Genomic DNA, 15,345 nt, shown 5'->3' on the forward strand with positions numbered 1-15,345 from the left:
TAATGTCGTGCAAACTTGGGGTGCCGCAAGGGCTTTTCTCGAGTCTTTATACGTAGCTAGCTTGAAAACTTTGTGTGCAACTGTTGAAAGTCGCCTTTGCAAGATGAAGCCACAAAGCCTGGATGCTCCTCTGGTTCATAGGTGGTGCTGATCTATCAGCGTATAAACCACCTTAACCATGCCGAGATTCCATTACTCCATAGCTAATCAGCAATCCAACCTAAAGTGCCAACATATGAAACCATCAGGTGGTGAGTGTCTAAACAATTTTACTGCATGGTATCTCAATTTTTTACTCCACATTCCATGTCAAAATTAATGAAGGAGGTGAATGAAGGCCTCTCCAGCAGAAAGTCGCAAAAGGTGGTGGGATTTCATGGTGTATTTATAATGTGTCTCAAGAACTCATGGTGAAAAGCATGACCGTGGTGGCAGATTACTTTTATTACCATTCACAGATCTGGTAAAATACCAAAATAATGGAAGCTCATTGCCTTTGTTAAGTCAGGGGAAAAGGCCTACAACCCTAAAAGCTATTGGCTAATATCTCTTGTGCGCACTTGCTATAAAGCTGATGGAATGGCTTCTCATTGTAAGATTCAAACCAATTCTGGAGAAAATGTTCTGAAAGAGAAGCCATTTAGAAGCCAGTTTTCAATATGAATTCCAAATGGCAACTGCTTTCATTGACCTTTGTCTCCCTATATTGCTGACTGGTACAAAATCCTGTTGCTGAAGTGGTCGACAGTACTCAAGTGTCGAACCATCAACCGGTAAATTAATGTTATGCTGAATGACCAAACATTCAGTGTTTACCTTGACAACCAAGTTAGCCACACATAGACTTTGCACAATGGATTCCCTCAAGGATCAGTTCCTATGCCGTCACTTTTCAATCTCTACAAGAGCAGCACTCCACTTCACTACATCTCGTAAATTTTTCTATGCAAATGATATTGCACTGTGCACAAATGCGCATTCGCTTGTAGTGACAGAGTGGACCCTCAAATTGGATCTGCAGACATTGAAGAATTTCTACCAGCTAGCTAGGCCTGGTGCTTCAACACAATGCAGACACTACTGTCGTTTATGCTTTTCATCCGAATAATTTTGAGGTCACAAAAGCAGTTATGTGGTACCCTGCTTGTGCACGTCTACAAACAAGAGTACTTATGAACCACCCTTGATTGAACCAGAAATTTTTATGACTAGCAGGGACCTGTGGAGCATCTGAGCATTTTAAAATGTGACTTCAAGTCCTCAACTCTCCCCCCCCCCCCACTCTCTCTCACAACCCCCGAGTCTTCACCCTCCCCCTCCCAACTCTAAGGCATCAATCCCCTCATCGCAAACAGCAGAATATTTAACACTTTCCCCTCCACTATCATGCAATCACTGATTTCACAGAAACCGTGATTGAAACAGCTCCTACATGTCATGGCTCGGCATGGTCGCCTGTCCAACTCACATTCTTGCGAGATATGCGGAAAATACATGTGACCATGAGCAGGTTAATTGTGCCAATAAACGACCCAAAACCAATTATCTTCTTTCTGATGCATATCTACACATCAATAAAAGTAAAAATGACTTCAGACAAAGACCTTTATAATCACTTTGGTTTAAGGCCTGCTTGAGACAATGTCACATAGTTATTTGACTATGATACTTAGACCTTGTGGATATCAACAAAACATTGGTCTTATCGATGACTGAGTATCGCTCACCTGCCTGGTGCTACATCCCATACACAAGACTTGTTGACATACAAAGCATTACTGCCCTGAGATTGATCATTGATGCACACACTATAATTCACATCACTACCATGGATAACAGTGCTGTCTTATACGAGGTCTGAAAATAAAGTTCCAGTACTGATGTTTTTTCTCGAAAGGTGGCAAATTGGCTTGGGTTTCATAATTGGACGTGCATCATAATCTTCCTATCACTACTGTGTTAGCCGTTGTATCAGTTTACTGTGTTTTGGAGCTGTACTGGAGTTTTGTTAAAATTATAAGGGTTGCAATCGTGTTCTGAAGATAAACAAAAAACAATTTGGAACAGAGAATTATCATCAAGTTTTTGGTAAAACTCAACAAAAGTGGCATGGACATTTTCGACAAGTTGAAGCTCGTGAATGGGGAACAAGTGATGTTAACGTCACATATGTTTGAGTGGGTCAAGAAGTTTGCAGAAGGGAGAATGCATGTGAATTAAAGCATGCGATTGGGATGCTTATCGTTTATTATTAAAATGGATGAAAATGGCTTTCTGTTGGTCTGTCTGTCCGTCTGTCTGTGAGCAGGATATCTCAAAAAGTGATGGACGGATTCGGACGAAACCTGGTGGACAGATTAGGTGTGTGACAAGGATAAATTAATTCGGTTTTGATGAAGATCTGGATCCGGATATGATAATTTGTGATTATTTTAAAGTGAATGTTCACCATTGAGAGATGGGGCCAAAAACGATGCATAGCATGATATTTCAAAAAGTTGTGGATGAGTTGGGTAGATGACAAGAACAAGCTGATCTTATTTTGGTTAAGGTCTTGATGCTGATCCAGCCTATTCGTGGGATGCAACACGTAAACTGTTCAGCCTAGCGGAGGTATGCACTCTACCGAGTGCCATTCTAGTTTCCATCTTGCATCACCTGAAGTCATCGCATGGCTTTTCAACCCGATCGATACAGCGATAAATGTTGTTCATTGCTTTTCAAAGGTCATAAGAAAAAAGAAGAAGCAAACACATTGAGATGGTAATAAAACATGCAGTTATTAATATGCAACCATTTATTCAGTTTCTTATTGGGTGTTGGCAACATTTATTTTTGGCAACAAGTACAGCACAGACCCGTCAGAGCACAGACCTGATACAAAAATGTAATCGAGCTTGCCAAATATTTCAAGGTGCCATGTCAAGTTGTAACGTTAGTTTGTTTCGATTTGTCAATAATTTTCGCCTCCCTCTCTTATTTTCAAAACTGCCTGAACTTGTCTTTGGAAGGTCCAGTGTAAGGAAAATGTTGTGACCCTTCGTAAGTTCTTCACCACATATGGAATGAGTCTATTAAGTTTGTGTGGGCTTTTTTCTCGAAAATTAAAAAAAATTGAGGATTGCAAATGAAACCACTTATTCTCAAGGTATTCCCCTGATAAAAAATACACACTTGTTCCATCGGTCTTTGAGCACCTTGAACCCATCTGCATATAAATTTTGACGTACTTTAAGATATCTTCATCATTCATAAACGCAAATGCACTCACCCCAGAAAGAAAGAAGTGTTTCCTGCCATTCTGGCTTGGAAGCTGAAGAAATTGAATCTACCCTTACGTGATGTCAAAGCGAATGTGAATGAGATGTTCACTGAGCGGAGCCTGACCTCGTGTTGGAGGTTCAGGGTATCCATTCATCACTCTGCTGTGGAATGGCCAAGGCAGAAAGCAAACTGTTTGGTCTGAGATCAAAGAGTTGGAGAGGAGTTAAGATTTGAGGTCTGCAGTGGTCATGGATTTCATCACTTTGCTCATGATTCAAAAAATGCTGACCGGTCTGTATTTGTTGATTGAAATATGATTTGAAATCATTATTGGGCTATAAATTATCAAGTCAATGAAAGAGATCAAAATGCTTTGGTTTTTTTTGTTTTTTTTGTTCCTGACTTTTGTGGCTGCTTATGTTAGTAGCCCCTGTTGGACTTAATCCGAAATGGGGGCTTGTGGATTTGGTCTCGATTTTCGTGTCCGTGCGTGTATGCGTCCGCAACCATATCTCGGACATGTATACACCAATTTTATGCATACAAGGCAGAGAAAGACAACACCCGATGGTACACATATGCACTTTTTTTTTCCACATCACATTCAAGATGGCCGACTTGCGGCGATTTCAGTTTTAAAAAAACCCCGGTGTCGAATACATCCACAACCATTTCTCGGACATGCATTTACCGATTTTGTTCAAACTTGGCAGACAGACGACGAATGATGGCTTACATGAGCTTGAAATTTTTTTCGACATCATATCCAAGATGGCAGACTGACGGCCATATTAGTTGGAAAACCCTGATGTTGAATAATTCCTCAATCATTTGTCGGAGAAGTATTCACCAATATTGTTGAAACTTGGCAGACAGATAGTGAATGATGCCTTACGTAAGCATGTTATTTCGAGTACAGATCCAAGATGGCCGACTGGCAGCCATTTTTGTTGTAAAAAAGCTGATGTTGAACACATCCTCAACAATTTCTCGGACATGCTTTTACCGATCTTGTTCAAACTTGGCACACAGATAATGCACGATGGCTTGCATAAGCACATTTTTGTTCGAGATCAGATCCAAGATGGCCAACTGGTGTTATTTTAGTTGTAAAAAAAAAACCTGATTTGGAACACGTCCTCAACCATTTCTCAGTCAAGCATTTACTGATGTACAAACTTGGCACCCATATAATGAATGATGGCTTACATAAGCATGTTTTTTTTTTTCGACATCAGATCCAAGATGGCTGACTGGTGGCCATTTTGTGACTTAAATGTGTCCCCAACCATTTCTCAGACATGCATGGTCTGATTTTGTTCAAACTTGGCACAAGCACAGTACATGATGACGTACATGTGCCCCTCCCTCACCTTATTTTGTGATCTGATGAAAGATGGCCGACTGGTAGACTGGTGTCAATTTTAGATGTACATAAATATGGGCAAGCCCTTTGACTCCTTACAGCAAAATTACAAAAACAACGGGGGCTTTGACATTTTATGTCTTTTTTACTTATTAATTTGGTATTGTGTGATATAATTTCCAGGATTCAACGAAATATTATATCCATGCCTTCATGTGTCTGCATTGTGGGAATGTGATGGGAGAGGTGACCAGACATCATGGACTGTGGTTGTCTTTTACATTTTTTTTTCTTCTTCTTGTGGCTTTCTGTTTCTCTTTCTTGACAGTACAATTGTCCTCCTTGGGAGAGGCACTTGGCAATTGATAGAGATTTACCAATCTGATGTATTCCATCATATAACTTAAGGTCAGCGTTAAGAAAGGCAGCCGATCATTGAATAATATCCTCCTTATTCTATTGTAAATGGAGTGTGCCGCAACAACACGCGTAGTGGAGCAAACAGCTGGTAAGCTACTGATAAATCCAGCACTTCCATCTGTACATTCATTTTGCGCCAAATTTATGGCCTGTATTCGTGTAAATATTTATCACCTGCACTGGCACACTCAGTTCTTTATGCTTTAACTCAGATTGCAAAGTGAACACTCTTTTGATTATATTGCTTGTTGTGCTGTTTTTTTTGAAATCTGAAAACGATGTGTGAACAATTAATGATGCTGGCTTTCATTTTGTGTTCATTCATCGCTATTTGCTCTTTTATCCTGATATTGTTCATAAATTTCCCCACAACTCAATTCTTTCAGACACAGGACTCGACAAATGTGATTCGAGTTCGTGTTTGATGTGTGTCAATATGGAATGCCTTATTTATGCCTGGATGTCATGCCCTGGTAGTTGGTGTGACATTGGGGTAACTGGGATGTATCGGGACATCCCTGGGCATGAGCAGCTGTTTTTGGCTGATGGTATTAAATGCAGATGTGTTGACAAATTTTTGTCTATCATGCAAAATATTACAAAGTGCCACTCCAAGTTGTAAGATTTGTGTGGATCTGCATTGGCAGACAGGTAGAACGATGGATGAAATCAACGGGACGTTGATTGAGGTATGTAAACTGCTGTGGGAACAAATTACTCTTCTTCGTCATGCACAATACTCTACAAGAGCGCCGGTGCTGCCGAAGCACTTTCTTGGCTAGGGTTACAATCCTCGGTGGGTCAACACTCCGACACAGGATACTTGATTGAGTGAGGACGAATTTGTAATTTGCCCTGTGCCAGCAATAGCTTGCCTACTCTTTGAGGACACCGTGGAATCTTTAACATCCACCAATTAATTCTGGCATACGGGACGCCAATTAAACGTCCATCCAAGGGACTGCACGCCCATTGATAAATCACCCTGCTCGCGAAATACCAGGATGTCAATTTATAGCTGAGTCGCGATTCCAACGCAAGCTGGACACCTCAGAGGTGGGTATGCATACCTCTAGGACTTAGGCTATCCTGCCAGCCCAAACAATGATTGCAGACGTCAAATTCAATTACTGGGGAATTGTTGCTCAAGGTGATGTCCCAATGTTCCCTGTGTCCCAATGAACCCCATATTCCCTTATACATGAACGACTGAGAGGTCAGTGGAGTTGGTTAGGAGGAGAAATAAAAATGGAAGGGAAAATTCGTTTTCGACATCTATGGGGAAAAACAGGAATGGGAGGATAAAATTCCCTCATTTTTGCAGATGTAATATTGCAAACCCTGTTATCACAAGCACTTACTATTCAATTAAAGCATTACTAAGGAATGCACAAGCTAAAAAGGAAATTATATGTCAACAAAATGTAATTTTCCCACAAATTATGATCCCTTATTTATTTGTTATAATCGCACGCACATGCTAATGGGAGGTGAAAACTCGTGCTATTTTTTCTTCTGCAAGGTGTCGTCATATATTTGACTCTGATGTAATACTAGCAGAGGCTACTTGGCGCTGCCCGGGGTCGGGTGAGGAGATGGGGGAGATGGAGGGGGATGGGGGGGGGCTACCCGGCACTGCCCAGCTGGGGGAGTTTTTCCTGGCGGGTGTTTCAAGACGTGTTGGATATTAAAAAGCTATGGATTTATTCGCCTCATGGTGGTTACCTTCTGCCTGCAGCACTGCCTGACCCAACATCCTAATATACACTTTAGAGTGACCTGTGCCCTTTCCCAGATTCTGAAGTATCTACACCCAAAATTTGGGGCCTCTAAGTGCTACGGTTCAGCTGTGACAGATTAACATCCCAACACACAAAAGCACAAACACTTGCAAATATTTACAAGATACAGTAATCTCTATTTTCTGATAGTTAACAATGATGTATCACATACTTGTAGAGTATGGTACAAATTGTTTATTGGCGTTATTATTACCTCCGCCATCGAAGGTGAAGGTTATGTTTTCACCCCTTTCTGTCTGTCTGTCTGTTTGTCTGTTTGTGTACAGGATATCTCAAAATCTTGTTGACGGATTCGGACGAAACTTGGTGGACTGTTTGGGTGTGTGACGAGGAAGGAGTGATTAAATTTTGGTGAAGATCTGAATCTGGATCTGAATACGAGAATTTTGTTAAGTGAATCTTCACCATTGAGAGGGAGGGCCAAAAACGATATAGTACTGTATAGCATGATATTTCAAAAATGTATTGGGCCCGATACGTTCTCGTGGATCAGCCATTACGTGGTGGAGGTACGTGCTCTACCGAGTGCCCTTCCAGTTACTTTTGGATTTATAGAAAACTAGCAGGGGGCCCAGTGGTGCCCGGACTATTTGGGGGGGGGAGTGAGGGGGGGACTAAAACACTTCCTGACACCCTCTAAGGAATGCCTGGTGTTGGCTTAATGGTTAGGGTGGTTGGTGTTGGATCCTAGGGTCCTGAGTTTGAATCCCGCTCAGCTGTTGAATTCATACCAGGTGGGGTTAATTTGGCCTGTCATCCTTCCGAGGTCGGCAAAATGAGTACCAGCATGCTGGTATCCTGTGTCGTGTGGCGACCCGTCCAGGATTGTCACCAATAGCCAAGGAGACTGCTTAAGCAGCACAAATGCTCTACACAGAGTATGGTCCCAATCTCCTCTCCTCCTCCTAAGGAATGAGGTCCCAGTAAGCACTTCCCTATACTCACGATAGAGCAAGTAAAATATAATCCCCACCCCATAAAACCAACTTTTAAAATCTTCAGAAATTATTTTTGCCATAAACACTCCCTGGCATTCACTGATGAACCTCTGAATGTTTGACAAAGATCTGCCCAGCTATCTATGAGAAAATGGTGAGACACACAAACACAGCTCTCTTATAGCATAGGCCTTCCAGCAGGAGCACCCAGCATTGCCCAGTGCTGTTCTAATCCTGTTGGCATTTTGAAGAAATAAATTTGGTTTTTCAATTTTTTTTTTGTGGGGGCCTAAAATACTTTGCTACACCCACTCAGGAATGTGGTTTGGGTCATTTAATATTATCTCTCACATGGCTACAAAGGTGTAACCACTATAGAGCTTTTTTTAAATTTCAACTTAAAAAAAAAAATTCAAAATTTGTTTTTGCCTAAAACACTCCCCGACACTCACTGATGAACCTTTGAAAGTTTGACGAAGGTCCATTCAGCCATCTCTGAGAATAAATGGTGACACACACACACACGGCTCTCTTATAATCTAGACAACAGGTGGCAGACAAAGTCATGAGATAAGGATAGAAAATGTAGATAAATTGAAGAATTTAGTTAAGGTAAAAAAGCAATCCCTAATATTACGAACAACAACAACAACAATGCCTTTTGTTTCAGGTGAAAGAGTATCAAGGTTGACCAACAAAGCCAGTGTTGTGACATTAAGACTCTTTGAAGCAATTTTAGTGAAACATGTTGTTAATATAGCTCTTTTAAAGCAGTTTTTAAAAATAATTTAAATGGACAGACTCCTTCATTTTCATCCTCCCTGTATCTGTTATATCGCCACCGCCTTACTGATCAGGCGTGGTATATTTAAAATTGGTTGTTAAGTTACCAGATGGGAATGCTGCTTGGTTAACTTCAGCCAAGGTTTACCGGACACCCGTCCTGAGATGACCTCGTCCCCTCCGGTTTGCAGGAAAACGGTCACATAAGCTTGACGTTTAATGTTGGCACCGGAAATGTTGAGCTGCTAGATCAGGGAAGTCCTGCAGATGGGCAGCACCACGTAGTGACCTTCTGGAGGCGTGGTGGAAACGCTACCCTGCAGGTGGACCGAAACCCTCCTGTGCACCACCTACCTCAAAGTGAGCGAGCACATTGTCCATCACCAAGCCATGATAAGCCAGATTGTTTGTTTGCTGAATGAAATTACTTTGCCTGCATTCACTTGAGCACCACATTGAACCTCGTATTGGAACACTCTCTAATTGTGTCTCTGCGCTGCACCTTGCTTATTGCAAAAAGAGGATTACCAAAAGGATTTTACAATGATGGATGGTTGATGGCCATTACATTTGCCTTTTTCACAAAGACATGTGCTCTTCTCTGATTGCCATCGCTCATCATCGGCGATGCTAATTGTCAAGAGATTTTTTTGGCACCACTTTATTGCTAACTATACCTTATAAGAACCATTGTTATACCTGTCTTCATTTCGAAGCACTTATATCATAACCACAATCAGCCTTGCCACTTCGAGCCTCATTTCCTCTCCACATCTTTCCAAAACCTCACAATAGCCCGACGTGTCGAAATAACTTTAAAACTGACACCACAGAGCTCAGCATCAAAGATATCTGAAAGCCGTGAAGTTGTAGAGACGACTGAGGCGGGTTTGAATCAACACCTTCCAACCGTCAGAACACTGTACATTCTCTTAGCACCACCTTATTGCCATTCCCTGGTGCCCACCGACTCTTTTCTTCTTTTTCTCCCTCTTCCGCAGCCCTCACTATTACTAACACTGCCATCGTAAATCATTTCTAATGAAACTCACATCTGGAGTGCACGAACTACCCTTGTGGGTACCTTCTCCATCTCTGTCTCCTCTCGATTTCCCTTCATTTTACCTTTCTTCCCTCGTTTCTTCCATTTGCTCCCCTCTCCCTCTTCCCCTGTACTCTTCCAATTAAATGACCTTACCTGCATTTCATTGATTTCTCCACTGTGTGAATTCCTCCCTTTTCTACATGCTAACCGCGACCACGAAAATCTCTTGTTCTCTTGAAAAATCTCTTGAAAAAAAAAAACCAAACCTTGTTGGTTCAGTCATTTATATTGTTGATGTCCTTAATTATAAAGGACTCATTATTAATCGTGAATGAGTTATCATATCTTGGCCGCAGCACTCGCCACTCAGCTGTCACGGCTGGGGTCGAATCCACACTCAGCGATAAAGTGTCATCCTGGTGTTGGCTTATTGGTTAGGGTGGTGGGCTTGGGATCCTAGAATCCTGAGTTCAAATCCCGCTCGGCTGTTGAATTAATACCAGGTGGGGTTGACTCTGCCTGTCATCCTTCCGAAGTCGGCAAAATGAGTACCAGCATGCTAGTATCCTGTGTCGGAGTGGTGACCCGTCCAGGATTGTGCCCAATAGCCAAGGAGACTGCTTAGGCAGCACCAACGCTCTTCACAGTGTATGGTTCCAATGGATGGATGGATAAAGTGTCATCGTGGTGTTTTGCATGCAGCGTAGAGGCATCGATGCGCATGCCTTCCCTTGGATGGACGTTGGACTGGGCGTTAGTGGATGTTAAAGATCCTTCAGGGTCTTTTATGAAGAATGGGCAAGTTATCTCAGCCACTCAAATTTTGTAAAAAATTCAAATTCCTGCCACCTTTAATCGAGCATCCTGCATCAGGTTGACAACCCGTTCAAAATTGGTTCTATTCTTGAAAATGATTTCGACTCATCCTGATATGCCCCTGAGCTCTATAAAGAGTCATGGTTTCTCATCATCATTATTATTATTACTATTATCATTATTGTGATTATTATTTTTAATTCACTCACACTCTTTTCGCCAATCGTCATTCCATCAAAGTCAACTGACACCACACTTCCGGAGGACAGCCAATAATTTCAGAATTAATTAATACACCTGCAGGCATTTGTTTTACATCTCTCTCATTGTCATCATCATATTTTTTTCCACCTTCTTGCCATGACTTTAAAACACCCGTTTTTCCTTGTTTGTTGATGTGATAAGAAAAATGTACTCAGTCCTTATCAACATTGTGATAAATTTAAATTTTCTTTCTCCTTTTCTCTCACTTCATTTTTCCCATCTGCCATGCACAGACCACATTCCTTTCTTTAAATGAGTTTCTGCTTTCTGTCTCATTGAAAGTAATGCACCTTTCTTGTTTCTGTTCCTACATCTTTCCTCCAGTTCGACAGCTGACAATATTCAACAGCCAAGCGAGCATCAGGCTGGGTGGACAAGACCAAGGTCTTCCCTACATTGGCTTAATTTGGGGCTTTTACTATAACGGCCTGAAGGTCATCAACCTGGCTGCTGCTGGAAATCACATGACCAGCAAACATGGCCACCTACAGGTGATCCGAGGGCGTCCGCCTGTCCTTGCCTCTGTATTAGAGCCTACAGTCTCGACGTTACAAGTCCAAACTTCAACTTCTTGGCTGGAGAGCACTGAACCAAGAAGCACAAATTCTCCCACATCTTTGAGTCCAAGTCCAATTTCACAAGCTTCCACAGAAGAAGAGCAAGAGAAAGAAAAAGACGGTGCATTGGTACATCTTGCCTTGGCTGGAGTCAGAGACATTCAGGTGTTTTGGGCAGTGGGAATGGGCATGGATGGGGAGGGAGATGTCGTATGGAGAAAGAGGGAATGAGGGAGAAAATGAAAAAGAAAGAGGGGAGAGAGTGTGGGTAAGGGGAAAAAGTGAGAGGAAGAGGGGTTGGGGAGGGGTGAGAGAGAGTGAGTGAGTGAGAGAGAGTGAGAGAGAGTGATCAGGAGAGAGAGAGAGTGATAGGGGAGAGAGAGAGAGAGAGAGAGAGAGAGAGAGAGAGAGAGAGAGAGAGAGAGAGAGAGAGAGAGAGAGAGAGAGAGAGAGAGAGAGAGAGAGAGAGAGAGAGAGAGAGAGAGAGAGAGAGAGAGAGAGAGAGAGAGAGAGAGAGAGAGAGAGAGAGAGAGAGAGAGAGAGAGAGAGAGAGAGAGAGAGAGAGAGAGAGAGAGAGAGAGAGAGAGAGAGAGAGAGAGAGAGAGAGAGAGAGAGAGAGAGAGAGAGAGAGAGAGAGAGAGAGAGAGAGAGAGAGAGAGAGAGAGAGAGAGAGAGAGAGAGAGAGAGAGAGAGAGAGAGAGAGAGAGAGAGAGAGAGAGAGAGAGAGAGAGAGAGAGAGAGAGAGAGAGAGAGAGAGAGAGAGAGAGAGAGAGAGAGAGAGAGAGAGAGAGAGAGAGAGAGAGAGAGAGAGAGAGAGAGAGAGAGAGAGAGAGAGAGAGAGAGAGAGAGAGAGAGAGAGAGAGAGAGAGAGAGAGAGAGAGAGAGAGAGAGAGAGAGAGAGAGAGAGAGAGAGAGAGAGAGAGAGAGAGAGAGAGAGAGAGAGAGAGAGAGAGAGAGAGAGAGAGAGAGAGAGAGAGAGAGAGAGAGAGAGAGAGAGAGAGTCAAAATATCAACATGAATTCTCAACCGCACCTTAAAAATGGGATGTGCAGAATTTACACAATCAATTAATTAATACATGGGTTGTGGAGATGATGAAGTCTCTAGAAACAAATAAATGATTCAATGTGTTGGCAGTGGTGATGGTAAAGTGTAATATAAATAAATAAATAAATCGGCATTGTATGTTGGTGGTGAAGATGGTAACAAATACATATATATATATATATATATATATATATATATATATATATATATATATATATATATATATATATATAATTTAAAGCTCTTTCTAGCCACTGACTGACTGGCTGACTCACTGACTGATATTAAAGATCAGTACCTTCCGGATGAGGTAGAAAGCTAAAATTTTACATGCAAACATGGCTACCTTCGGATGGTCACTCAGAGTTTCAAGCACATCGAAGCTTGTACACTGGGAAAATTCACAGAATCATTGGACAATATCCATAAATGAATGAAAATATAAATAAATGAAAAAAGAAATGAAAAAAAAGCAGCTGATTGACCCGAGACAATGGAGAAGCACAGTAATTTTGTGTGCCGATGGACATCGAAGCCAATGCACCAGGAAAAAAAATCACAGAACCGTTGGAAAGCATCCATAAATGAAAATATAAATAAATTAAAATAAATAAATAAAAACAAATAAATAAAAAATCAAATGCAGGTGAGTGAGCGACCCGAGACAATGGGGAAGCACAGTTCATATGCCGACACAATGTGGAAGCACACCCCACTGGTATTTATATAAAGCTCTTTATAACCACTCACTGACTCACTGATATTAAAGAATGGAACCTTCCGGGTGACATAGAAAGCTGAAATTTTGCGTGTCGATTGACATCGAAGTCGCTACACTAGAAAATAAAAAATCACAGAATTGTCCGACAACATCCATAAATGAAAATATAAATAAATTAAAAGAAAATGCTGGTGAGCAACCCAAGACAATGGGGAAGCATGGGAATTTTGTGTGCAAATGGACATCAAAGCCAATACATCAGATATAATCACAGAACCATCAGAAAGCATCCTCAAATGAAAATATAAATAAATGAAAGTAAATAAATGAAAATAAAGAAATGAAAAATCAAATGCAAGCGAGCGACCCTAGACAATGGGGAAGCATGTTTCGTACAATGTGTAAGCACACCCTGCTAATATATATATATATATATATATATATATATATATATATATATATATATATATATATATATATATATATATATATATATATACATATATATATATATATATATACATATATCTTCTTCTTCTTTCTCTTTCGGCTTGCTCCCGTTAGGGGTCGCCACAGCGGACCAACTGTCTCCATTTCGCTCTATCCTCCACATCTTCCATTGACACTCCAATCACCCGCATGTCCGCCCTCACCGCATCCATGAACCTCTTCTTTGGCCTTCCTCTTCTCCTCCTGCCTGGCGGCTCCATCTTCAACATCCTTCTCCCGATATACTCCGCTTCCCTCCTGAGCACATGTCCAAACCATCTCAATCTCGCCTCTCTCACTTTGTCTCCAAACCGTCCTACCTGCGCTGTCCCTCTAATATACTCATTCCTTATCCTGTCCATCCTCGTCACTCCCAACGAGAATCGCAGCATCTTTAACTCTGCCACCACCAGCTCCACTTCCTGTCTTTTTGTCACCGCATCCGCCTCCAAACCAGACAACATAGCTGGTCTCACTACCGTCTTATATACTTTCCCCTTCACTCTTGCAGCTACCCTTCTGTCACAAATCACTCCTGCAACTCTTTTCCACCCACTCCATCCTGCCTGCACTCTCTTTTTCACTTCTCTCCCACACTCTCCGTTACTTTGGACAGTTGATCCCAAGTATTTAAACCAATCCACCTTCCCCACCTCAACTCCTTGCAACCACACCATACCACCACCCTCCCTCTCATTTACGCACATGTACTCCGTCTTACTCCTACTGACTATCATTCCTCTTCTCTCCAGTGCGTACCTCCACCTCTCAAGGCTCGCCTCAGCCTGCTCCCTACTCTCCCTACAGATCATGATGTCATCCGCGAACATCATAGTCCATGGAGACTCCAGTCTGATCTCGTCCGTCAACCTGTCATCACCATTACAAACAGGAAAGGGCTCAGAGTCGATCCTTGGTGCAATCCCACTTTTACCTTAAACCGGTCCGTCATTCCTACCGCACACCTCACCGCTGTCACACTGTCCTCATACATATCCTGCACGATCCTCACATACTTCTCCACCATTTCCGACTTCCTCATACAATGCCACAACTCCTCTCTTGGCACCCTATCATAAGCTTTCTCTAAATCCACAAACACACAATGAAACTCCTTCTGGCCTTCCCTATACTTCTCCATCAACATTCTCAAAGCAAACATCGCATCAGTGGTGCTCTTTCCTGGCATAAACCCATATTGCTGCTCACAGATCGTCACCTCTCCTCTCAACCGAGCTTCCACTACTCTTTCCCACAACTTCATGGTGTGGCTTAACAACTTTATCCCTCTGTAATTTCCACAGCTCTGCACATCACCCTTATTCTTGAAAATCGGAACCAGTACACTCAATCTCCACTCCTCCGGCATCCTCTCACTTTCCAAGGCTTTATTAAACAACCTGGTAAACAACCCCACTGCCATCTCTCCTAAGCACTTCCATGCCTCCACTGGTATACCATCTGGGCCAACCGCCTTTCCACTTTTCATCTTCTTCATAGCAGTCCTCACTTCATCCTTACTGATCCACCCCACTTCCAGATTCACTATCCCACCTCTTCCAACCTCCTCTCTCTCTCATTTTCTTCATTCATCAGCTCCTCAAAGTACTCCATCCACCTTCTCAACACACTCTCCTCGCTTGTCAGCACATTCCCATTTGCATCCTTTATCACCCGAACCTGCAGCACATCCTTCCCAGCTCGGTCCCTCTGTCTTGCCAATTGTCTTGTATAAATCCTTTTCCCCTTCTTTTGTATCCAACTTCTCATACAGCTCATCATGTGCCTTTTCCTTGGCCTTTTCCACCTCTCTTTTTGCTTTTCGACGCCACT

The 15,345-nt window shown here is 42.2% G+C and overlaps 1 protein-coding gene across 1 annotated transcript in view; it reads left to right on the forward strand.

Annotated features, from left to right (window-relative positions):
* LOC147019722 (neurexin-1-beta-like) overlaps positions 1–15,345 on the forward strand; it is a 297,943-nt gene that overhangs the window by 247,997 nt on the left and 34,601 nt on the right. The window contains exons 3-4 of the mRNA XM_085894387.1: positions 8,765–8,933; positions 11,023–11,420. Of these exons, the coding sequence (XP_085750513.1) occupies positions 8,765–8,933; positions 11,023–11,420 (567 nt within the window). The remainder of the gene's footprint in view (positions 1–8,764; positions 8,934–11,022; positions 11,421–15,345) is intronic.

Source organism: Eptatretus burgeri, chromosome 9 (assembly GCF_056783735.1).
Source record: "Eptatretus burgeri isolate ZD-2024b chromosome 9, Ebu_testis_v1, whole genome shotgun sequence".
NCBI lineage: Eukaryota > Metazoa > Chordata > Myxini > Myxiniformes > Myxinidae > Eptatretus > Eptatretus burgeri.